The 26,652-nt window shown below is 48.3% G+C and overlaps 2 protein-coding genes across 2 annotated transcripts in view; one reads left to right on the top strand and one right to left on the bottom strand.

Annotated features, from left to right (window-relative positions):
• LOC138367265 (uncharacterized) overlaps positions 1–16,947 on the bottom strand; it is a 25,306-nt gene extending 8,359 nt beyond the window's left edge. The window contains exons 1-5 of the mRNA XM_069328679.1: positions 16,933–16,947; positions 15,925–15,958; positions 14,080–14,194; positions 6,894–7,952; positions 3,727–3,880 (exon numbers count right to left, since the gene is read on the bottom strand). Of these exons, the coding sequence (XP_069184780.1) occupies positions 3,727–3,880; positions 6,894–7,952; positions 14,080–14,194; positions 15,925–15,958; positions 16,933–16,947 (1,377 nt within the window). The remainder of the gene's footprint in view (positions 1–3,726; positions 3,881–6,893; positions 7,953–14,079; positions 14,195–15,924; positions 15,959–16,932) is intronic.
• LOC138366960 (uncharacterized) overlaps positions 7,824–26,652 on the top strand; it is a 74,075-nt gene continuing 55,246 nt past the window's right edge. The window contains exon 1 of the mRNA XM_069328332.1: positions 7,824–8,099. The gene's annotated coding sequence lies outside the window, so the exon portion shown is untranslated. The remainder of the gene's footprint in view (positions 8,100–26,652) is intronic.

Below are 26,652 nucleotides of genomic sequence, written 5' to 3'. Positions count from 1 at the left end.
CATGCAGCCATGCGCATTTTGTGGGCGGTAAAGCATCCCATATACCCTGTGGGTGGCAGTGGACCCCTGTACCCCTCCTGTGGATGGTAGTGGACCCCTGTACCCCTCCTGTGGGCGGTGATGGACCCTGTACCCCTCCAGTGGACGGTAGTGGACCCTAAGATGGGTACCCCTGTACCCATCTTATTCCTGTGCTTGACTAGGTACGGGCTCCATGGTGGGGGCCGCATACTCCAGGATTGGTCTTACATATGTGGTATACAAGGTGTTGAATGATTCCTTACACAGGTTCCTGAAGGCAGTTCTGATGTTTGCCAGCCTCGCGTATGCTGCAGATGTTATTCTTTTGATGTGGGCTTCAGGAGACAGGTTTAGTGTGATATCAACTCTAAGGTCTTTCTCTCTGTCCGTTTCATGAAGTACTTCATCTCCCAATCGGTATCCTGTGTCTATCCTCCTGTTTCCGCCGCCTAGTTTCATTACCTTACATTTATTCGGGTTGAACTTTATAGCCAATTGTTGGACCATTCATTCAGCTTGTCTAGGTCATCTTGTAGCCTCATACTGTCTTCCTCTGTCTTAATCCTCCTCATAATTTTTGCATCATCAGCAAACAATGAAAGGGACGAATCTATGGGAGATCATTTACATATATCAGAAACAGTATAGGTCCAAGGACTAAACCCTGTGGGACTCCACTGGTGACACCTCGCCAATCTGAGATCACGCCCCTCACAGTGACTCGCTGTCTTCTGTTGCTTAGGTACTCCCTTATCCAATGGAGTACCTTCCCTTTCACTCTTGCCTTCATCTCCAGCTTGTGCACTAATCTCTTGTGTGGTACTGTGGCAAAGGCTTTCTGGAAATCCAAAAATACGCAGTCTGCCCACCCCTCTCTTTCTTGCCTGGTCGTAGAATTAAATTAATCCTGTGAGGCATGACTTGCCATCTCTGAACCCGTGCTGATGTTGTGTTACAAAGTTCTTTCGCTCCAGATGTTTCTCTAGTTTCTTCGCACAATCTTCTCCATCAACTTGCATGGTATGTGTTACGAACCTTACCTCCTGTGGAGGTTAGTTTCTCTTATAAATTGTTTGTGGACACAAGGAAGAATGTTTTCTTGAAATAAATCTGCAGCTGATAGCTGGGAGGCCGCGAGTGACTATGATTACTCCGCCAATAAAAGTAGTACCTTTCAGCTGGAGATTGTTTAGGAATATCGTGTATTGGAATAGCAAAACTATGTGAAGGAAAAATAGACTCGATCAAAAAACCCTGCGTGGGGAATATGGTAAATGAATTCAATAAACGATTTGATTGGAAATGTTAGAGAATAGAGTATTAAATTAAGGTGGGCAACAGTGACGTCCCCCCCCCCCTGGTGACGCAACAAAGGGGGGACGCCATTTTTGACCAGACGCGGAGCACCAACTGTCTGACCGATCCTTGTTTCCTGCGGGTTTTCTCCTGCCGTATCCAAAGATAAGCCACAGTATAACATTAACAGGGTTGCAAGGAAGGGCAGAATGAATTGATAGCCTACTGAGCAGTTAATTTTGAGAGTCCAGATTGCATAGGGATGTATATATGTGTCACAGGCTGCCAGAGGTAGTGTTGGAGTGCACAGGTCCAGTGTTGGTCTAAGAGCTGTATGGGGCCCCGAGTCCGTTCCTGTGATAAGAGACAATGTTGTTTTCCTTCTGAATTTATTGATTTATAAGGAAAGAATTATGTTATGTAATGTCGCGCGTTTTATAAATATATATTTGTGTCATTTGTAACACATCCTCCGAATTGACAGCACGGTTTAATACTAAGTGTAATAAGTACAATTCATGACTGCTAGAAATAGTACATAATTACAGTTACTTGTGCCTTTACAGTTACCTTCCCATATTCGGAGGAGGGGCTGCATTTATTTACTAAGTTCTTCTCCCTACGCCTTGAATTCCCCTTGGCTCAAATAAAAGCCTTTATTTCTCTATACAACATTAAAATATATGACCCCCCCCCCCTACTGTGACAGTATACAAGTTAGGAACACTAACCTGAGGGTCAGTGCCTCCTGCCTATCCCCCTTCTTGTTCATCAGGACTACATTAGCAGTCTTCCAAAGTTTTGGCAGTTCACCTGTTACCAGTGAGCAGCTACTGTGTGTTACTGTGACCAGTAACTGTCACCAGTTACTAGTGACACCTGTGTGTGTGTGTGTGTGTGTGTGTGTGTGTGTGTGTGTGTGTGTGTGTGTGTGTGTGTGTGTGTGTGTGTGTGTTTACTAGTTGTGTTTTTGCGGGGGTTGAGCTTTGCTCTTTCGGCCCGCCTCTCAACTGTCAATCAACTGTTTACTAACTACTTTTTTTTTCCCCACACCACACACACACACACACCCCAGGAAGCAGCCCGTGACAGCTGACTAACTCCCAGGTACCTATTTACTGCTAGGTAACAGGGGCACTTAGGGTGAAAGAAACTTTGCCCATTTGTTTCTGCCTCGTGCGGGAATCGAACCCGCGCCACAGAATTACGAGTCCTGCGCGCTATCCACCAGGCTACGAGGCCCCCTCTGTGTGTGTGTGTGTGTGTGTGTGTGTGTGTGTGTGTGTGTGTGTGTGTGTGTGTGTGTGTGTGTCTTTGTATGCCTCCATTTCTCTCTTATAAAAAAATAATTGCCTTCCACTGGTGCATTGGTGATTGCTAGCAATAAAAGCTTAGTGTTAAGAAATACTAAAAAAAATTGAATAGTTACCCCCCATTCACTCCAACAAAGTTGTGTGGTTTGAGAAGCCTTTGAGTTGTGGGAGAATCATATATTTTGTGACTACAGGCAAATTATGGATAGCAGGAAATTCCTGTAAATTTTCCAGAGATCAATGAATAATGGTGTACATTAAAAAAAGCTAAAGTGTTCGGTTTCAAAACATTTAGCAGTGTAGCTGGCGGAAAGTGCCAAAAAATCGTCGTGGGGGTCTGAATGTGACTCTAGCACGCTGTTCCGTTTTGAATTCTGGCGAACCCGACTAACCTATGATCATCCCAAACCCCAGACCCTTCCCTCTTGTTAATATGGGTGAAGCTGGCCTCAAGCGTTTGGCCCCCCAGCTTTGGACAGACAGACAGACGTTTTCTCTTAGATATAGATGGGTTCAAGAACTGGACCACAACAACAACCACAACAAAGCAATTATTTGGTGTTGAGAAAAAAATGCAATTGTGCTGGTGACTCAAATCATCCGCCTGGCCCCGCTCCTCCAGGCTGCGGCCCACCCACAACATGCATTCCTCAGTGGCGTGTATATTATATTATATATATATATATATATATATATATATATATATATATATATATATATATATATATATATATATATATATATATAAAACATCCTCCGAATTGAACTAATATATATATATATATATATATATATATATATATATATATATATATATATATATATATATATATGAACAACAATAGGCAGACAACAATGGGGAGGGGAAGAGATGCGAGCACGCCAGACCTAGCTACGCTCTCAGAGAGTGGCCTGCTGGTTATAAAGATACGACCTGCCCCTTAGCACCAGCGACCACTCTATTATAGAATTCGACTGCATAGTTGAAATGAAGGAGGAAAAGTTGCATAGCTTGTTTAGAGGAAAACAAGACTACAGGAGAGAAGACTTCAAGAGGGGAGACTACAAGAGGGTAGACTACAAGAGGGGAGACTACAAGAGGGGAGACTACAAGAGGGGAGACTACAAGAGGGGAGACTACAAGAGGGGAGACTACAAGAGGGGAGACTATAGAAGGGGACATAACAGGAGGGTGAGAGTGCGCCTCCAGCAGGTCCCGCAACAGAGTGTGAGAGTGAAGGAACACCAACCTTAGAGGTCGGAGAGTACAGAGACCAGCCAGTAGACACTAGTATTTGTTAGCTTATTTACTGTCACAGACGTGGCCATACATTTATACACTGCTAATTAGCATACATACACCTCTTTCTGTCCCCTACACACAGGGTTAGTGAAGTGTTCTACACAGAGTGCAGCGGAGCCAGAGCACACATTCTCGTGTGTCTTCCATACACTGAGGAGTGTGAGAGACGAGTACACAAGGGATCGCCCCGGGAGGTCACCACCGTTTAGTCTACAAGTCTACAAGACAACAAGTCTTGTAGACTTGTTGCACACTTGGAGAGCATTAGGTTTGTAAACAAACATCAACATGGGTTCTGGAAAGGAAACATGCCTAACAAACCTTTTGGAATTCTATGATAAAATAATAAGGATAAGGCAGGACAGAGAAGGTTGGGCAGACTGCATATTTCTGGAGTGCCAAAAAGCCTTTGATACAGTACATGAGACTGCTATTCAAACTCGAGAGGCAGGCGGGAGTGAGCGGATAGGCCCTAGCATGGGTAAGGAACTACCTAACAGGAAGAAGCCAGAGAGTAACGGTAAGGGGGCGAGAAGTCGGACTGGCGAACAGTAACGAGTGGAGTACCTCAAGGATCGGTGTTGGGACCAATTCTATTTCTAATATATGTTAACGACATGTTTACAAGAGAAGAATCCTATATGTCGATGTTCGCAGATGACGCGAAATTAATGAGAAGAGTTGTGTTAGATGAGGATTGTAGGATCCTCCAAGAGAACCTGAATAGGTTACAGAGATGGTCAGATAAATGGCTACTGGAGCTCAACACGAACAAATGTAAAGTTATGGAAATGGGATCAGGTGATAGGAGACCAAAGGGACAGTACACGGTGAAGGGGAACTGCCTACCTGTGACGATTCGAGAAAGAGACCTGGAAGTGGCCGTAACACCTAATCTAACTCCTGAGGCACATATAAATAGGATAACAACAGCAGCGTACTCTACACTGACAAAAGTTATTACATCATTCAGAAACCTAAGTGAGGAGGCTTTTAGGGCGCTTTACACTGCATACATGAGACCAGTCTTAGAGTATACAGCGCCATCATAGAGTCCCCACCTGAAGAAACACATAAGGAAACTGGAAAAGGTTCAGAAGTTTGCAACGAGACTCGTCCCAGAGTTACGGGGGATGGGATATGAAGAGCGTCTGGAGGAACTGAACCTTACGACATTAGAAAAAAGAAGGTAGAGGGGGGATATGATAGGAACATATAAAATGCTCAGGGGGAATTGACAAAGTGGAAATAGATGAAATGTTCACAAGGAATAGTAATAGAACGAGGGGACATGGGTGGCAGCTGGAAACTCAGATGAGTCACAGAGATGTTAGGAAGTTTTCTTTTAGCGTGAGAGTAGTGGAAAATGGAATGCACTTAAGGAGCAGGTTGTGGAAGCAAACTCTATTCATAATTTTAAAAATAGATATGATGGGGAAATGGGACAGGAGTCATTGCTGTAAACAACCGATGGCTAGAAATGCGGGATCCAAGAGTTAATGCTCGATCCTGCAGGCACAAATAGGTGAGTACACACACACACACTAACACACAAGGTAACCAAAGTGTGCTGTGTTACCTAAGCCCACATGTGCTGGCCCTGCGGCAGGAACATTGCAATATGTGCGCCTGGAAGTCTTACACAATGGTGACACCTTCAATACAATTTCCACCCCTCCCCCCCCCCCCCAAGGTCGTGACTACCCCGCCTCAAATATGACACTTTATCATTTCCGTCCCACCTGAGGAAATTACCCAAGGTCAATCTTTGATACATTTCCAGTGTTTCCTTAACTAGTGCGACCTGTTGCTCGAACAGGGCAATAAATCGCGCTGCCTCTTGCACTTGTAACAACTAGCAGCGCGTGCAACTGAACCATTTATATTGATATGTGGATCCTTACTGGCCATGACAGCCCGTCCCGCTGTGTGTCCCCCCTCTGATCCACGCGTCAGTGTGTCCCCTCTGTCCCATGATACATGCGTCAGTGTGTCCCCTCTGTCCCATGATCCATGCGTCAGTGTGTCCCCTCTGTCCCATGATCCACGCGTCAGTGTGTCCCCTCTGTCCCATGATACATGCGTCAGTGTGTCCCCTCTGTCCCATGATACATGCGTCAGTGTGTCCCCTCTGTCCCATGATACATGCGTCAGTGTGTCCCCTCTGTCCCATGATACATGCGTCAGTGTGTCCCCTCTGTCCCATGATACATGCGTCAGTGTGTCCCCTCTGTCCCATGATACATGCGTCAGTGTGTCCCCTCTGTCCCATGATCCAGGCGTCAGTGTGTCCCCCCCCCCTCCCAGTGACCCAAAGCAGCAGGTTTTGGGTCCTCTGGCAGGTTAGGAGACCAGCAAGTTCTCCTAAGGGTTCAAAACTTCATGAAAACTGTTACTTTAAACTGTCCTTTCCTACCCCCAACAGACTCAACCAGAGGACCCAAAACAGAAAACGGGACAGTACGTCACTTTTGCGAGCCGCTTTCATTTTCAATTCCGGCAATGTTTGGCCGTAGCGCGCATACGAGCGAAAAGCGACGTTATTTGTACGAGGACGGGTTTGTGAGAGAACATGTGCGATTGTAACCAGCGTATCTAACGACCTTAATCTTAGCATTAAGAAACAAAACAGTGTGGGGATGAGGGTGGGGTGGGGGTGGGGGTGGGGGTGAGGGTGAGGGTGGGGGTGGGGGGGGGGAGATGGGTGTTAACCACAACAACAGCTCTTTCTTGTGATTATGTTAATTATGTGGAGAACACTCTTGCCTCATACAGGTCAGCGGCCGCAGATAATCCCGAACTGGACACCTGGGTCGGTCAAGGCGAAGCTCACCACCACAACGGTATTTGGTGCCGCTAGCCAGTTATGTCGCTACTGTGGTGTGTGTGTGTGTGTGTGTGTGTGTGTGTGTGTGTGTGTGTGTGTGTGGGGATCACCAGGTCCCTGTAAGGCTGCCTGCCTGCGGTGCTGGCTGGGCGTGTCTCGTGTGGGCGTGACTGTGGCGGGCGTGTCTCGGGTGGGCGTGACTGTGGCGGGCGTGTCTCGGGTGGGCGTGACTGTGGCGGGCGTGTCTCGGGTGGGCGTGACTGTGGCGGGCGTGTCTCGGGTGGGCGTGACTGTGGCGGGCGTGTCTCGGGTGGGCGTGACTGTGGCGGGTGTGACTGTGGCGGGCGTGACTGTGGCGGGCGTGACTGTGGCGGGCGTGACTGTGGCGGGAGTGACTGTGGCGGGAGTGACTGTGGCGGGAGTCGTGACTGTGGCGGGAGTGACTGTGGCGGGAGTCGTGACTGTGGCGGGCGTGACTGTCGCGGGAGTCGTGACTGTGGCGGGAGTGACTGTGGCGGGCGTGACTGTGGCGGGCGTGACTGTGGCGGGCGTGACTGTGGCGGGCGTGACTTTGGCGGGCGTGACTGTGGCGGGCGTGACTGTGGCGGGCGTGACTGTGGCGGGCGTGACTGTGGCGGGCGTGACTGTGGCGGGCGTGACTGTGGCGGGAGTGACTGTGGCGGGAGTGACTGTGGCGGGAGTCGTGACTGTGGTGGGCGTGACTGTGGCGGGAGTCGTGACTGTGGCGGGCGTGACTGTCGCGGGCGTGACTGTGGCGGGAGTGACTGTGGCGGGAGTCGTGACTGTGGCTGGAGTCGTGACTGTGGCGGGCGTGACTGTGGCGGGAGTCGTGACTGTGGCGGGCGTGACTGTGGCGGGAGTCGTGACTGTGGCGGGCGTGACTGTGGCGGGCGTGACTGTGGCGGGCGTGACTGTGGCGGGCGTGACTGTCGCGGGCGTGACTGTGGCGGGAGTGACTGTGGCGGGAGTCGTGACTGTGGCGGGCGTGACTGTCGCGGGCGTGACTGTGGCGGGAGTGACTGTGGCGGGAGTGACTGTGGCTGGAGTCGTGACTGTGGCGGGCGTGACTGTGGTGGAGGAGAGCCAAGGCCAGAGAGGGGTGCCAGAGTGCAGGGCGAGGCTGCGGCAGGGAGGGGGCGTTCGCCGAGGCAGGCACCCCCTCGCCAGGCACCTGCTCCAGGAGAAAGTTACGAGTTGAAGGCGTGAGGCAGTGTAGACGGGGAGCAGGAGCAGCAGCCAGTGTGAGAGAGTCCCTCAGTGTGCACGGAGCCACGGTACCGCCCCAGCACGTCACCCCCACGCGGCATGCTGCTACAAGGTACACCCTAACCAACCCGTTTTCTTTGGTGTCTTTCCTTGCGCTAGTGGTGCTCGAAGATGGAGTAGGGTTTAAGACCTGAGAAAAGTGTGTGTTCTTCTACGTCATCGCTGATCTATACACAAACCTAACTTAACCCAAGCCAAGCTAACCTAACCTAACCTGATGGAACCTATCCTAACCTTGCGGGGGATTGAGCTCTGGTTCTTTGGTCAGTGTGTGTGTGTGTGTGTGTGTGTGTGTGTGTGTGTGTGTGTGTGTGTGTGTGTGTGTGTGTGTGTGTGAGAGTGTGTGTGTGTGTGTGTGTGTGTGTGTGTGTGTGTGTGTGTGAGTGAGTGAGTGAGTGAGTGAGTGAGTGAGTGAGTGAGTGAGTGAGTGAGTGAGTGAGCGAGCGAGTGAGCGAGTTAGCACGTGCTTCCAATTACATAAGTGTAGTTAGAGGGCGAGACCTCGTGGTGTTCCGTCTTCCCATTAATGTCATGTATCACACTGAGACTACTGGTGGTTTGGGCATCAGTCGGCCTCTCACTTTACTTGTTACAACCTTCGCCATCTCTGTCCACAAAACTTTCGTATATTTTCCGACACCTGTGTTTCCTTAGCCAGAATCTATGAGCTCATGTTCTTGAAGCTGCAGGTTTCAAAAGTTCCGTTGTGTCTATTTTCTCGATTCATGTTATTATTTTGCGGGTGTGCACTCCCTTAATTGTGCTTGCGGGGGTTGAGCTCTGGCTCTTTGGTCCCGCCTCTCAACTGTCAATCAACTGGTGTACAGACTCCTGAGCCTAATGGGCTCTATTATATCTACATTTGAAAGTATGTATGGAGTCAGCCTCCACCACATCACTGCCTAATGCATTCCACCTGTTAACTTCTCTGACACTGAAAACGTTATTTCTAATGTCTCTGTGGCTCATCTGGGTACTCAAGTGTGTGTGTGTGTGTGTGTGTGTGTGTGTGTGTGTGTGTGTGTGTGTGTGTGTGTGTGTGTGTGTGTGTGTGTGTGTGTGTGTGTGTGTGTGTGTGTGTGCATTCACCTAGTTGTGCTTGCGGGGGTTGAGCTCTGCTCTTTCGGCTCGCCTCTCAACTGTCAATCAATCAACTGTTACTAACTACTATTTTTTTCACACACACACACCCAGGAAGCTGCCTGTAATAGCTGTCTAACTCCTAGGTACCTATTTACTGCTAGGTAACAGGGGGCATCAGGGATGAAAGAAGCTCTACCCATTTTTGTTTCTCGCCGGCGCCAGGAATCGAACCCGGGCCACATGTCCAGCGTGCTATCCACACAGCCAAATAAACACAACTAACCCAAGCTAGTTTAACAACGGCACTGAGCGACTAGTATTAAAATGACCACTTGCAACTTGCCCCTCGGGGCAAGATTATAGGAAATAAAACTCCTTCCCAGACTACCACACCTGTCAACTCCTTCCCAAACTACCACACCTGTCAACTCCTTCCCAGACTACCACACCTGTCAACTCCTTCCCAGACTACCACACCTGTCAACTCCTTCCCAGACTACCACACCTGTCAACTCCTTCCCAGACTACCACACCTGTCAACTCCTTCCCAGACTACCACACCTGTCAACTCCCTCCCAGACTACCACACCTGTCAACTCCCTCCCAGACTACCACACCTGTCAACTCCCTCCCAGACTACTACACCTGTCAACTCCCTCCCAGACTACCACACCTGTCAACTCCCTCCCAGACTACCACACCTGTCAACTCCCTCCCAGACTACCACACTTGTCAACTCCCTCCCAGACTACTACACCTGTCAACTCCCTCCCAGACTACCACACCTGTCAACTCCCTCCCGGACTACCATACCTGTCAACTCCCTCCCAGACTACCACACCTGTCAACTCCCTCCCAGACTACCACGCCTGTCAATTCCGTCCCGGACTACCACACCTGTCAACTCCCTCCCAGACTACCACACCTGTCAACTCCCTCCCGGACTACCACACCTGTCAACTCCCTCCCAGACTACCACACCTGTCAGCTCCCTCCCGGACTACCACACCTGTCAACTCCCTCCCAGACTACCACACCTGTCAACTCCCTCCCGGACTACCACACCTGTCAACTCCCTCCCAGACTACCACACCTGTCAACTCCCTCCCAGACTACTACACCTGTCAACTCCCTCCCAGACTAACACACCTGTCAACTCCCTCCCGGACTACCATACCTGTCAACTCCCTCCCAGACTACCACACCTGTCAACTCCCTCCTAGACTACCACACCTGTCAATTCCGTCCCGGACTACCACACCTGTCAACTCCCTCCCAGACTACCACACCTGTCAGCTCCCTCCCGGACTACCACACCTGTCAACTCCCTCCCAGACTACCACACCTGTCAGCTCCCTCCCGGACTACCACACCTGTCAACTCCCTCCCAGACTACCACACCTGTCAACTCCCTCCCGGACTACCACACCTGTCAACTCCCTCCCAGACTACCACACCTGTCAACTCCCTCCCAGACTACTACACCTGTCAACTCCCTCCCAGACTACCACACCTGTCAACTCCCTCCCAGACTACCACACCTGTCAACTCCCTCCCAGACTACCACACCTGTCAACTCCCTCCCGGACTACCACACCTGTGGTTCGGGTCTTCTCTTAAACGACTATTAATAAATCTAATTAACTACCAGAGAGGTGCTCTGGTCCCCCGGGGTGTTCATCACACTACACTATACACCCACGAGTCCCCCGGGGTGTTCATCACACTACACTATATACCCACGAGTCCCCCGGGGTGTTCATCACACTACACTATACACCCACGAGTCCCCCGGGGTGTTCATCACACTACACTATACACCCACGAGTCCCCCGGGGTGTTCCCAACACCACTGAATTATTAAAGTTTTTACATTCTTGTACACTTATTTATGTATACAGTAGTTCTTGCATTCTTGTAAAGCCACGCATAGCGCTTCGGGCAGGTCCTTAATCTTAATTTCCGCCGGAATACGACCCACCAAATCGTTTAACAACCAGGTACCCATTCACTGCTGGGTGAATAGAGGCTACAATTAAGGATTGGCGCCCAGTCAATCCTCCCCGGCCAGGATGCAAACCCAAGACACATCACTTGCGTAGCACGAGGCACGTGTCTTACCACTGACCCACGGGAACTGTTATTGGTGTAATGAATGAATAATAAAAAATGTACCTAAGAATTGCACAGTGTTGATCAATCAACACGGTTCTGAAAGACTCGTTGACCACTGAATATTGGTCAACGCCACGGTTGACTGTTGTGTTGCACAATCGCCAAAGATAGTTTTTAGAAATGCGAGTTAATATCATCTACTGAGTGCTGGTAAATTCTGAGGAACGAAGAACGCGGAGAACATGACAAAATACTATTTTCCACTGACATATAGTGACTTATGTCTGGCGTAGGACAAGGCTGTGCCCTGGTTTCATCTCAGTTACTCCTGAAGTACAATGAGCTCGTCTCGTGGTTTTCTTTCACTCGACACTTTTCATGGGAGACTGGTCAAATTAGCCTGGACATCCCCCCAGTCAGTACCCTGAACTATGGTGTAACGAAGACTGACCTGTATGTGCCTTCCTAAGATGACTCGAGAGTTCCGATTGAACTCAAAGTCGAAGAAAGTCAAAACGTACGATGTTTCCATAAATCGACAATGTTTTTATGTAATGTAGCTGACGTACATTGACAACACTTCCCGCCCTCCCAGTAGCTGACGTACAGTGACAACACTTCCCTCCCTCCCAGTAGCTGACGTACAGTGACAACACTTCCCTCCCTCCCAGTAGCTGACGTACAGTGACAACACTTCCCTCCCTCCCAGTAGCTGATGTACAGTGACAACACTTCCCTCCCTCCCAGTAGCTGACGTACAGTGACAACACTTCCCGCCCTCCCAGTAGCTGATGTACAGTGACAACACTTCCCGCCCTCCCAGTAGCTGACGTACAGTGACAACACTTCCCGCCCTCCCAGTAGCTGATGTACAGTGACAACACTTCCCGCCCTCCCAGTAGCTGACGTACAGTGACAACACTTCCCGCCCTCCCAGTAGCCGACGTACAGTGACAACACTTCCCGCCCTCCCAGTAGCTGATGTACAGTGACAACACTTCCCGCCCTCCCAGTAGCTGACGTACAGTGCAACCCGTTCTCGCAAATTTAATAAGTCAATATTGACTTATTAAATATGTGCATAGGTGACATACTTAACATAATAGATACCCTTAAAAAGATTCATAGAAAACACCGACCTTACCTAACCTACTTAGTATGTTAAGATAAGCATCTTATTGCTTCGTAATTACAATTATTACCTAACCTATAATAGGTATAGGTTAAGTAATAATTGTAATTACGAAGCAATAAGATGCTTATCTTAAGATACTAACAAGGTTAGGTAAGGTCGGTGTTTTCTATGAATCTTTTTAAGGATTATGTTTAGTATATCACCTATGCACGTAGTTAATAAGTCAATATTGACTTTACGAATTTGCGAGAACGGGTTGTACAGTGACAACACTTCCCGCCCTCCCAGTAGCTGATGTACAGTGACAACACTTCCCGCCCTCCCAGTAGCTGACGTACAGTGACAACACTTCCCGCCCTCCCAGTAGCCGACGTACAGTGACAACACTTCCCGCCCTCCCAGTACTTCCTGGCCACCAATGACAGTCGGATGAACAGAGTAAAGGAACGAAACCCAACTCCCCAAATCTGCCCAATATTCGAAGGTGGGTCCTATAGCTTGCGAGGCGAGTGCACTGAGTCAGTAATGACAGTGGTGGTAGTGGTAAAGGTGTTTGTGATCCCATGGTTAATGGTCTGAGGCTACTGTCAGAGGCGGCACTGACAGCGAGAGTTAGACTCGCCACCAGCTGTGATATATACAATGTTTAGTACACGCTCCGCTAACTGCGGTAAGCTACTTCCCCGCCCCACATTCACACTCTAGCACGCACACACTAACTCTTGTACACACACACACACACACACACACACACACACACACACACACACACACACACACACACACACACACACACACACACACACACACACAGTTTCAACACTCATTTCAACTACACTCATTTACAGTTTCAAGTGTAGATATGATAGAGCCCAGTAGGTTCAGGAACCTGTACACCAGTTGATTGACAGCTGAGAGGCGGGACCAAAGAGCCAGAGCTCAACCCCCGCAAGCACAACTAGGTGAGTACACACAGTTTGTCTGGTCGACGAGTGGTACAAATGACGCTCTAGCGACCAGTTGATTCATGGTTACGTAAAGACAAGCGCAGCCTGAAATATATGAAGTACTATACTATTGCTTCCCAACACACACAGTCGGATCAATATAATTACCAGAGGCGGAAACACATAATATGTATCAGTGGTTTAACATTTCTTAAAGCATGATAAACATTAAATGTCTGGCTGCCATAGATGTTTGGTGGATCAAAGGAGCGGGAGAGATGGCAGGAGTTCATCAAAGGAGTACGAGCCGCATAGACGGAAAGAGTTGATAAAAGAAGGAGATATTTAAGCTTGTGAACTAACTTGCCCAGGAGCCAGGAGAGCCTGAGGGGTGAGGTGAGAGTCGGGGAGGAACTAGCAGCAGGTGGGGAGACACACTACAGTCTACCCTGCGGCGGCGGAAACAGAAAACGAGAGTCGGCCAGCTGACTGTGCAACCTGTCCTCTTACAAAGAACGTCGCTTTTCGCTCGTATGTGTTACTAAGGACAAAATTTGTCGTACTAGAAAACTAGGGAAGTCGGGTCACAACTAAATGGTCCTGGGATTGATTTCTGTGCGAAGTGAGACAGTTTACAACGATACCTTTCACCTGATGCCTTTGTTTATCCACCTGCAAATTTTCTGTCAAGCAAAATGCAATAAGTAGCAGTCAAACAAAATTAACTCCAAGCACAATGAGAGGCTCTGTACCTCAGGGTGCAGTCCTTGCACCACTGTTCTTCCTTATGATCACATATAGACAAAAATACAAATCGCAGCTTCCTGTCATCTTTTGCAGTTACCAAAATTTGTATGAAAATTACTTCTGTAGAAGACATCGAAAAACTACAAGCTGATATTACCAAAGTTTTCGACTGGGCATCAGAAAATAACATGATGTTTAACAGCGATAAATTCCAATATACATTCTGGTATACACCCACTTTCCCTGAAGAATTCCCTGCCCTTCTATCTAAGACTTGGACTCAAAAGGATCACGAGTAAAGAACAGGACCTCTTCCCAGAGCTAGAGGACTTCTGGGAACCTTTCAGACATAGAGGCTACCCACACGGAGCACTGAAAAAACTCAGGAACCATGATAGGGGTGCACTTCTACAAGCAACATAAAGGAAAAATAATCTAGACATTCTTCCTCCCAGGGCTCGCCGGGCCCCCTACAACTGAACCTACACGACATGTGGGATTGGTTGAAGGGAAGCTTATGAAAACCCCCCGATTTGGTCCCTCTACCAAAGAGACCCCCAGTGGTAGCTTGGAGAAGGGTGAAATCACTAAAGGACCACCTTGTCCGAGCACATTTCTCACACTGTCAGTGGTCTCTTACGACGGTGCTACGAACCATACAGGAAGCACCAGCTGAGCAACTTACGAAAACACCACTATGTCCGCGGTTAGGGAGGTGAGATCCTCCCTAATCCTCACAGTAAAAAAAGCGGGATCAAAGAGCCAACGCTCGATCCTGCAGGCACAAATAAGTGAGTACAAATAGGTGAATACACACACACACACACACACACACACACACACACACACACACACACACACACACACACACACACACACACACACACAGTTTTATGGATTTTTTATGGCATGCCGCTGCAGTAAACATCAGCTTGGGATCGGTAAACGCAGATTTAATCCCAGATTACAAGCTTCTTAGATCCTGCAAGTGGAGCAACACACCAGACCCGCTGCTGCCCAGAATACTGGGGGGCCCAGGCGCACCGCCCCCCTGCGTGTATACCTTGTAGAGGCAAACACCATCTACGAGGTACATGATCAACGTACCTCCTGTACCTACGAGATCCTGAGCAATGCAAACAGCATTAAACTCAGTGTGTTCTTAAAATCTGTATCGCAAGTGACAGTGGCCGCGAAGAATTATTTTGAGAGACCACACGACGTTATCAATCATCTTAATACCCATGTACATGGGAAATAGGCTTACAGGTTCCGGAAGATGAGAGGAAATGTCAGCACTGTGGAGAAATGCCCGACAGACCACTGGAACATTATCTAACACAGTGCACAGTTACAAACCCATTAAGATTTCAACTTAGATTCAACAGAACAGAAGTTGTTAAACACATGAGACAAAATCTTACTGAAGCGACCATACGAGTCATAAATACTCATACTCCGCCCAAGTAAAACAGAAACAAGCAACACTTAGTGGGCCAGCCAGAGGCTTAGGGCCCGCGCAGGAATATCCCTGCAAAAAAAAAAAATACATTTCAAGCTGCACTTGAAATAAGTTTTACTCCTCCTTCCAGTTGTGTTCCGGCGCTTCGGTCAAGAATACATCGATTAGCAGATCCTCAACACTGAGGGAGAATGAGACCTCGCAACTAGGCATAACAATCATTACGTGTTTTTGATCGAGTTGACGTTCGTGAGCTATCATCCGGATACCTTAACGAGCTCAAATTGCCTCTTACTGCTATTTATTCTTATCTTTCGCGTGTCCGTGTTTTTCTATCACTAACGAGGGCGTCATTAGCCGCCAGAGATAATAACAGCGTGTGAGTCACTGTGGCCAAATACTAGCTGAAGTAATGACTTCCTCTTTACGGACGACAAGTCTATTTTGGAGACTTTTTGCTCTTTTCTCTGATTTACTTTCTCGCTGTGTGGGGTCACGCACGAGTGTGTGTATGTAGAGATTTAACTCCCGCGCCCCGCCTCAAGAACTGTGAGTTATTTAATACGATGACTCCTGACTCTCAGAAGTGTTACAGTTGCTTCTGGTGTGTTTGAGAACGTGGTTACCTTCCCTGCCTCTCGCCCCGCCCCCTGGTGATCCATCCTCACTTCCAAATACTTTACTCCCATTTCTTTCCTTCTCTGACATTTACAAACCTTAAAAGCAGCTGTGGCTCGTTCGGGTGCTTAGTTTTACATTGTGTTCTCTTGACCGTGTTTTTGACTCAACAAAGAGTGTTATTGTCTACCCCATAAATTCTGATGATGTTTAGTATGTGGTGAGCATGTCTCTGCTTCTGTGATGAGGCTTAGTGCCTTTAGTGCTTTCTCCGGTCTCACAGGTTTGAGCTCTGGTATAATTCCGGTGGGCTACTGTTGGAGTTTCTACTGAGGGACTTAACTCCCGAACTGAACCCCAAAGTTCACTTAGCTAAGCAAGTTCAGTCTTGGTGAGCTAGTAACATTCTGTACACATACATTAACAGTCTATTCACAGGTATCAATCTTTGTTTAATGTTTAACTTGATATGGATTCCATACTGGAGCCGCGTATCCCGAACTGACTGATGCTATACAAGGTTCCGAACAACTCATTCAGGTTTTCGAACTCAGTCCTTACCTTGGCCAGCCTGACTCGCACATGCAGGTGGTGATATCCGGTAACGGTATTGCTTCACTTTGTTTATTATTTATGTCTATTACTTCACCTCTTCCTCTTCCCTTTCCCTACACCTTAACCAGTCATACCCATCTACGGTGTTACCTCTTGTTACAGTCCCGCACTGCCTGGAGCAGACAATCCCCCTCCCCTCTTCCCGTGACCCTAGCTACGCTACCAATACCACCACCATCTCTTCCATCACCACCACCTCTACCATCTCTACCATCACTATTACCCCCATTACTACCACGATCCCACGTTACTAAAATCACCAGCTTACGATCAGCCTTCACTGTGTTTCTCCCCCGACGATTACCTCCCTCTTTCCTTAGTACGTCCCTCCCTTACACTCTCCGTCCTTTCTCTCTCCCCCATTCCTCCCTGCGCCTGTATTCTGTTATAGTGTGAGCGTCAGGGCGAGCGTCACGAGAGGAAGACGCAGACCAGTGTGGTGTGTGAGGCTGCCGACGCCCTTCTCAGCTGACGGCCCCAACACACACATTTCAATAGCAGTTCCTTGGTAGCATAATGCGGCTGTAACGTCTAGTTAACTTGGCGAGCAGAGGTCCGTTTATAGGTTTGTCTGATTGTAGCGTTGATCCCTTCGTTGTTGACCTCGTTGGTGGCTTTGTGGTTGTCCCGACGCACAGAGACAGCGGTGACAAGCGCTTCACGTTTGCAATCACTTTATACCAGTGCTCTAGTTGATTCAATAATTAAATCGATGCTAAAAACTACTGGAAGATTGGAGTCAGTTGGTAGTGACGCCGAACCGTAAAGACGACCAAGACGACTTACAACTTGGAGAGCGAGATGGGGTCAGCGGCGCGCTGCTCTCTCTGACGGACGCCTCCAGTGGTCATTACTTGCTAGAAACTTTTGGACGCATCCCTGACCTCCTCCTCCTGCCTCTACTACAGCTGCTGCTGTTGCTGCCTCTGCTACTGCTGCTGCTGTTGTTACCTCTGCTGCTGTTGTTCCTACCTTCAGCTGCTTCTGTCCTCCTGCCACAGCTGTATGCCCGAGGATGCGTCTTTGGGCTGTACGTCTAGGTCATAATCTCTAAAAAATTATGGTACACGCCTGGCGAGGTTTTTTACGCAAACTTTCTACCTTTTTAATGTTAGGTTTCTTTCCCGTGTTCTATTCGGATTTTAACACGGAATTTCTTCTGAACTAAGCTAAAATTGAATCAAAATTTATTTGACTCTACAATGATACGGTGAACTCGTCCTGTGACCACACACATTATTTACAGCTAAACCTTAGATCGTCGAAAGGAAGAAACAGGTTGGGATATGATCACTACGGGCAAGGTGCCCGGGGGCATGATTGCGATAGTATAACCTGGGTGGATAAAGGCAGTGTTTGACCCGGGAGGCAGATACAATCTGAATACCCAGGCGAGTAAAAGGAATATTTTACAATAGTTTAAAGTACATGTGGCGAGGTAGTGGACCGAGCCAGCAGAAGTGGAGGTGTCTGACTATACATGGATTCAAAGGAGTAGATATGACAGAACACATGAAGCTAGGGACCAGTTGGGTTACGTCTGAAACTGAAGTTACCGCTCAAACATAGTTACGTTCACACACAGTTTAAGTTTACGGGCCTGACGGCTGAGTGGACAGCGCTCGGTATTCATAGTCTTAGGGTCCGGGGATCGATCCACGGCGGAGGTGGAAACAAATGGACAGAATGTCTTTCACCCTGATGCCCCTTGTTCACCTAGCAGTAAATAGGTACCTGGGAGTTAGACAGCTGCTACGAGCTGCTTCCTGTGTAATTACCTAAGTGTAGTTACAGGATGAGAGCTACGCTCGTGGTGTCCCGTCTACCCAGTACTCTTTGTCATATAATGCTTAGAAACTGCTGACGGTTTTGGCCTCCACCACCTTCTCACTTAGCTTGTTCCAACCGTTTACCACTCTGTTTGCGAAAGTGAATTTTCTTATATTTCTTCGGCATTTTTGTTTATTTAGTTTAAATCTATGACCTCTTGTTCTTGAAGTTCCAGGTCTCAGTAAATTTATGAAATAGAATAATTGTAACATCTTAGACCTTCACTATCTTAGCTTAATTATCTATTTGTGTTGTTAGTGCGGTGACAATTACTGTGACTTGACTGTTCTGGTTCGTTCAGTCAATTATAAACAGTATCCACCCCATCCTCCTGTTTTGGTAGTACTTAGAGTAACGATGAGGACCATAGTATACATACCGACGTTCAACGCAGTTAGAACGTCGAAATCGGTACTATTGAATTTGGACAAGGGGAAGAGAACTATCAGGGGAAAGCGCCAACCCATTGCGACTATACAGCACTTGGAAGGGGTCAGGATAAAGATTTGGGATGGGACGGGGAGAGAAAGGAATGGTGCCCAACCACTTGGACGGTCGGGGATTGAACGCCGACCTGCATGAAGCGAGACAGTCGCTCTACCGTCCAGCCCAAGTGGTTGAGCTAACTAACCAAGCTGGTGTGTGTGTGTGTGGGGGGGGGGGATCAATTGAGTGATTAACAGTTGAGAGGCGGGCCCAAAGAGCCAGAGCTCAACCCCCGCAAGCACAACTAGGCAAATACATATAGGTGAGTACACACACAGCTGACTTGACGCCATCCCCCGCTACACACAAATAATGCACTATCAGTTATTCGTAACAATAACCATGTTCACTGTATTGCCAAGTGAAGCTGCTCATAATCTGAATATTAACGAAGGCACTTTTACTTGTGTTCCGTTATGCTCTGATGTGGTGGTGTGTGTTCTTCAGTAGTGTTCTTGGATGTTCTGTGGTCATCTGTAATGCACTGGGATATTCCGCAGTGCTCTGGGATGTTCTGTAGTGCTCTTGGATGCTCTAGGATGCTCTGTAATACGCTGGAATGTTCTGTGTTGTTCTATGATACGCTATATTACTCTGCAGTGGTTTATGGAGTACGTTCGGAGAAATTTCTTAGTTTCTTCAGCGGCACACACACAGACTTGGCCCCTCGTCTCAAACATTATCATCTTTATAAATCACGATCGTGTTTGTGATGTCTCTTCCCCGCTGTCTGTAGTCATTCTAAATCAACTCTGCTGTTGAGTATAGCTGCATGAAAAAAAAGAGGCGTTCGAAGCGACCCGAAGTTGAAGGTCGTGTCAGGATGGAGACTGCTCGCGCCGTCGCTCGTTGAGGCGTCACCAGTAGATGGCGGGAGACGCGAGCGTGCATCGCCAGCCCCTCCTCACCATTCCACGTTTTGCGTCATCAGTACTTACCTCACGCCACACACACGGTCACCGCCATCATCTCCGGCACCAGGACGCCCCATCATCATCATCATCACCATCATCATCATCATCACCATCATCATCATCATGGTGTCCCGGCTTGAGAGGTGGCCTCGGTTGGCCAGCGTTTACCATCCTTGTTCTTAGCGTTGGTTTCCGTCCTCAACGATCCTCTCTGGTTTCTACTTCCCCTTCTGGTCTCTGCGTCTCCCCTCTGGTTTCCATGTTTTCACGAATTCGACGTTGAGAGTACGACATATACCACATTACTCAACATGAGGGCGGTGCGTGTAATGTTGGTGATGGCGTGTGGCTGCCACAACCTTGACGTGTGAGGCTGTAGATCACACACTGTGAACCTCACCTGCCTCACCGTACCTCACGCTGGGGCCGTCACTCACACCAATTATCGCTATCATGCTAACCTTATTGTATACTACTGCAATGCCAGTCACAAGATACACCGCCATATTATATTCCACCCCTAGTCATAGGATATACCCCCCAGTCACAGGATATACCCTCCGTCACAGGTATTCCCCCCCCCCCCGTCACAGGATATACCCCCGTCACTGGATATACCCCCCGTCACAGGACATACCACCCCAGTGAGTTACGGGAAAGGAAAGTGATAAGTTTGCTCAAAGAAGTGAGAAATGGTCTTCTGGCGTCCCCAGAGTCGCGGGCCAGGGTGGTGGGGGGGGGGGGGGGGGCAGGTGAAGCGCCAGGCATCCAGGTGAGTCAGGGAGGCCGCCGGTGGCAGTAAGTAACCCACAAAGCACCTAGGTAGGGGAGGGGAGGGAGGGAGGGAGGGGAATGCGCAGTCATTGAATATTTATCTGGAGGTGTAGTACGGGATGGACAACCAGCGTCCCTCTCTGTGTCACTCTCTCTCTCCTCGTCACTCTCTCTCTCCCCACTTTCTTCACCCTCTTTATCCAACTGTTGCTTTTCCGTCCATTGCTCGCTACGTCCACGCATCTCTCTGTCAATAGCTGTCTCCAACCGTCAGCTGTTCTTTCCGTTCATCGCGCTCTCCAACTCTCCGTCCAAGGCGTCCATCGGCCGTCCGTGCATAGCTGCCGTGCCGTCCGTGCGAGCATGGGTGGGTGCAAGGGGCCGCGGGAGACCGGCCGCCCTACTCTTGACCAGGGAGGATAGAGAGCGCCATGTACGCTGCTCTGGGCCAGCAGGAAAGTTGTGTTGACTGGAAGTGCGTCAACACGTGTTCACTCTCTGCACTCCCGGGGAAATTGTTCCGCCTCGCTGATAGAAGAGAAATCGGATTTTTGGACTCCAGAGAGGTGTGTGTGTGTGTGTGTGTGTGTGTGTGTGTGTGTGTGTGTGTGTGTGTGTGTGTGTGTGTGTGTGTGTACTCACCTAGTTGTGTTTGCGGGGGTTGAGCTCTGGCTCTTTGGTCCCGCCTCTCAACCGTCAATCAACAGGTGTACAGGTTCCTGAGCCTATTGGGTTCTATCATATCTACACTTGAAACTGTGTATGGAGTCAGCCTCCACCACATCACTTGCTAATGATGTGTGTGTGTGTGTGTGTGTGTGTGTGTGTGTGTGTGTGTGTGTGTGTGTGTGCGCGCGCGCGTGTGATGGAGTTGGATGGCAGACTGTACCATTCATTCACAACTCTAACCACAATGACTAATTACAATACTAATGACAGCAGTACCGATACTGTGGGGGTTACCAATGACACGATTATTGATGTGGAGTATTGATGCGCTGCATTATTGACGACGGAATTACCGATACTGGGGGATTACTGATGCTGAGTGTTATTGATGCTGAGGATTACTGATGCTGAGGAGTATTGATGTTGAGGATTATTGATGCTGAGGAGTATTGATGCTGTGGATTACTGATACTGTAGATTATTCATGCTAAAGTTTATTGATGGTAGAACATGTGTGTGTGCAGGGTGCAGGAGCAGCTGTTGATGGTAGAACATGTGTGTTATGAACACTGCTTCATGCAACATGCTCAACATTACTGCTATTACCTTTCACATACTCACGTCTGGGGTGTCAGTCCATTACTTAACTGATAAAAGTGGCTCTGATATTAAAAAACCTGGAAGACCTCAAAATATATATTAACTACACAGGAGACGGAGATAGAGAGAGAGAGAGAGAGAGAGAGAGAGAGAGAGAGAGAGAGAGAGCAGCACACAATAGAGCCATATATACACAAGAGTCAGGCATGGCGGATGTTGACCATGTGGGCTAATTACTTAATGGTTGGTGGTAAATCTCGTCCAATTTCTAGACATGCTTTGTGTAGCTGATACCTGGATGATGGCTGGTGGGTGTGGGTGCTGGGTGAAGTGGATGGCTGGTGGGTGTGGGTGCTGGGTGAAGTGGATGGCTGGTGGGTGTGGGTGCTGGGTGAAGTGGATGGCTGGTGGGTGTGGGTGCTGGGTGAGGTGGATGGCTGGTGGGTGTGGGTGCTGGGTGAGGTGGATGGCTGGTGGGTGTGGGTACTGGGCGAGGTGGATGATGTGGGTGAGGTGGACGCCATACACCTGTTATACATGGTACACTCCTTCCACACAATACATACATTATCCAGACTTGCTGTATATCATCCAAACATGTCATACACCATACAGACATGGCACATACATAATCAGCTATCGTAACTGCTTGGCGGGTGACCTTGAAGTGGCGAAACTGATGGTACTGTTGTAGATAGGACGGTCTCATGGTTCTGATGTTCTCACGCCTCCACACACCAGCCTCCACACACACCAGCCTCCACACACCAGCCTCCACACACACCAGCCTCAACACACACCAGCCTCCACACACACACCAGCCTCAACACACACCAGCCTCAACACACACCAGCCTCCACACACACCAGCCTCCACACACACCAGCCTCAACACACACCAGCCTCCACACACACACCAGCCTCAACACACACCAGCCTCAACACACACCAGCCTCCACACACACCAGCCTCCACACACCAGCCTCCACACACACCAGCCTCAACACACACCAGCCTCCACACACACACCAGCCTCAACACACACCAGCCTCAACACACACCAGCCTCCACACACACCAGCCTCCACACACACCAGCCTCAACACACACCAGCCTCCACACACACACCAGCCTCAACACACACCAGCCTCAACACACACCAGCCTCCACACACACACCAGCCTCAACACACACCAGCCTCAACACACACCAGCCTCAACACACACCAGCCTCCACACACACCAGCCTCAACACACACCAGCCTCAACACACACCAGCCTCAACACACACCAGCCTCAACACACACCAGCCTCCACACACCCTCGCCTAGCACACCACTTTCTAAGGCCCAAACTAACCCATCCACGCACCACCGAACTGGCCCAACCTAAAGCCCCACACACCCCATCAAGACCCACTAAAGCCCACAATCATCCACACCATTCCAAGGGCTGCCAATTAAGTTATGTAATGTCTGAGATCATGGCTGGTTCCCATAGTGTGCTAATGCTCCCATCTGTACTTACCTAGTTGTGCTTGCGGGGGTTGAGCTCTGGCTCCAAGGCTCTGGCTATTTGGTCCCGCCTTTCAATTGTCAATCAACTAATGTGCAGGTTCCTGAGCCTATTGGGCTCTATCATATCTACACTTGAAGCTGTGTATGGAGTCAGCCTCCACCACATCACTTCCTAATGCATTCCATTTGTCTACTACTCTGACACTGAAAAAATATTTCTAACGTCTCTATAGCTCATTTGGGCACTCAGTGTCCACCTGTGTCCCCTAGTGCGTGTGCCATTTGTGTTAAATAGTCTGTCATTATCTACCCTATCAATTCCTCTGAGAATCTTGTAAGTGGTGATCATGTTCCTTCTAACTCTTCTGTCTCCCAGAGACGTGAGGTTTAATTCCCGTAGTCTCTCCTCGTAGCTCATACCTCTCAGCTCGGGTACTAGTCTGGTGGCAAACCTTTGAACCTTTTCTAGTTTAATCTTATGCTTCACTAGATATGGACTCCACGCTGGAGCCGCATACTCCAGTTTTGGTCTGACATATGTGGTATACAGAGTTCTGAAAGATTCCTTACACTAGTTTCTAAAGGCCGTTCTTATGTTAGCCAACCTGGCATATGCAGCTGACGTTATTCTCTTGATACAGACTTCAGGGGACAGGTCTGGTGCGATATCAACCCCCAGATCTTTCTCTCTCTCTGACTCTTGACAATTTTTATCTCCCTAATGATACCTTGTATCTGGTCTCCTGCTCCCTACACCTATCTTCATTACATTACATTTGCTTGGGTTAAACTCTAACAACCATTTGTTCGATCATTCCTGCAGCTTGTCCAGGTCTTCTTGAAGCCTCAAGCTGTCCTCTGTCTTAATCCTTCTCATAATTTTGGCTTCGAGGAATGAGTCTATACCCTCTGGGAGATCATTTACGTATATCAGAAACAGAATAGGACCGAGTACAGAGCCCTGTGGGACTCCACTGGTGACTTCAGACCAATCTGAGGTCTCACACCTCACTGTAACTCTCTGCTTCCTATTGCTTAGGTACTCCCTTATCCACTGGGGCACCCTACCAGTTACTCCTGCCTGTTTCTCCAGCTTATGCATCAGCCTCTTATGGAGTACTGTGTCAAAGGCTTTCCGTCAGTCCAAGAAAATGCAGTCCGCCCATCCTCCTCTTTCTTGCTTAACCTTTGTCACCAGATCGTACAATTCTATTAAGCCTGTAAGGCAAGATTTACCCTCCCTGAACCCATGTTGATGGGTTGTCACGAAGTCCCTTCTCTCCAGATGTGTTACTAGGTGTGTATTCACCTAATTGTTCTTGCGAGGGTTGAGCTCTGGCTCTTTGGTCCCGCCTCTCAACTGTCAATCAACTGGTGTACAGATTCTTGGGTCTACTGCGCTCTATCGTATCTACATATGAAACTGTGTATGGAGTCAGCCTCCACCACATCTCTGCCTAATGCATTCCATTTACTAACAACTCTGACACTGAAAAAGTTCTTTCTAATGTCTCTGTGGCTGATCTGGGTACTAAGTTTCCACCTGTGTCCCCCTTGTTCGTGTTCCACCCGTGCTAAAGAGTTTGTCTTTATCCACCTTGCCAATTCCCCTGAGAATTTTGTAGGTGGTTATCATGTCACCCCTTACTCTTCTGTCTTCCAGGGACGTGAGTTTCAGTTCATTTAGCCTTTCCTCGTAGCTCATACCTCTCAGTTCCAGAACGAGTCTGGTGGCATACCACTGAATCTTCTCTTTGTCTTGTGTTTAACTAAGTATGGACTCCATGCTGGAGCTGCATATTCCAGGATTGGTCTGACATAAGTGGTATACAGGGTCCTGAACGATTCCTTACACAAGTTTCTGAAGGCTGTTCTTATGTTGGCCAGTCTAGCATATGCCGCTGAGGATATCCTTTTGATGTGGGTCTCTGGGGACAGGTTCGGTGTGATATCAAACCCCTCAGATCTTTCTCTCTAATTGACTCTTATAGGATTTCACCTCCCAGATGGTTCCTTGTGTTCAGCCTTCTGTTCCCTTCGAATAATTTCATTACTTTGCACTTTCCTGAGTTGAACTTTAGTAGCCATTTTCTAGACCATTCCTCCAACCTGTCCACGTCGTCCTGTAGTCTCTGTCTATCATCATATGTCTTGATTCTTCTCATAATTTTTGAATCATCAGCAAACATTGAGAGGAATGAGTGTGTACTCACCTAATTGTACTCACCTAGTTGTGCTTGCGGGGGTTGAGCTCTGACTCTTTGGTCCCGCCTCTCAATCGTCAATCAACAGGTGTGTGTGTGTGTGTGTGTGTGTGTGTGTGTGTGTGTGTGTGTGTGTGTGTGTGTGTGTGCGCGTGTGTGTGTGTGCGCGTGTGTGTGTGTGCGCGTGTGTGTGTGTGCGCGTGTGTGTGTGTGCGCGTGTGTGTGTGTGCGCGTGTGTGTGTGCGCGTGTGTGTGTGTGCGCGTGTGTGTGTGTGCGTGTGTGTGTGTGTGCGTGTGTGTGTGTGCGCGTGTGTGTGTGTGTGTGTGTGTGTGTGTGTGTGTGTGTGTGTGTGTGTGTGTGTGTGTGTGTGTGTGTGTGTGTGTGTGTGTGTGTGTGTGCATGTATGTGTAAGTGTACGCTCACACGCGATTTTACGAGATGTTTGTAATTTTCGGGATGTTCGTCCGGGCGCTCAAGTCCGTTCTGCTTTCATTTTACACCTTCGTGATTAAATATTTTCATATAATTCATCACTTGTAAATTTGTTTGTGATTTACACAAATCATATATAACGAACTGGGCTTGTTATATATATATATATATATATATATATATATATATATATATATATATATATATATATATATATATATATATATATATATATATATATATATATATATATATACGAATGAAAGAGATAAAACACGAGAAGTGTACTGCATGCGTCTGTGTGAATGTGCAGATATATAGTTCTTAACACACAAGACATTAAAGTTGCAAATACATAATTCTGACAACTCAAGGTAATTCACTAATGGCGCCTCTTATAACAACACGGTGCAGAGTTACACAAATATTATTATCTGCATTTACGAGAGCTGGAGTTGT

The sequence above is a fragment of the Procambarus clarkii genome, chromosome 21 (genome assembly GCF_040958095.1).
Source record: "Procambarus clarkii isolate CNS0578487 chromosome 21, FALCON_Pclarkii_2.0, whole genome shotgun sequence".
In the NCBI taxonomy this organism is placed as follows: domain Eukaryota; kingdom Metazoa; phylum Arthropoda; class Malacostraca; order Decapoda; family Cambaridae; genus Procambarus; species Procambarus clarkii.
Note: the sequence above shows the minus strand (reverse complement) of the source record. Positions and strands in the feature narration are given on the sequence as shown.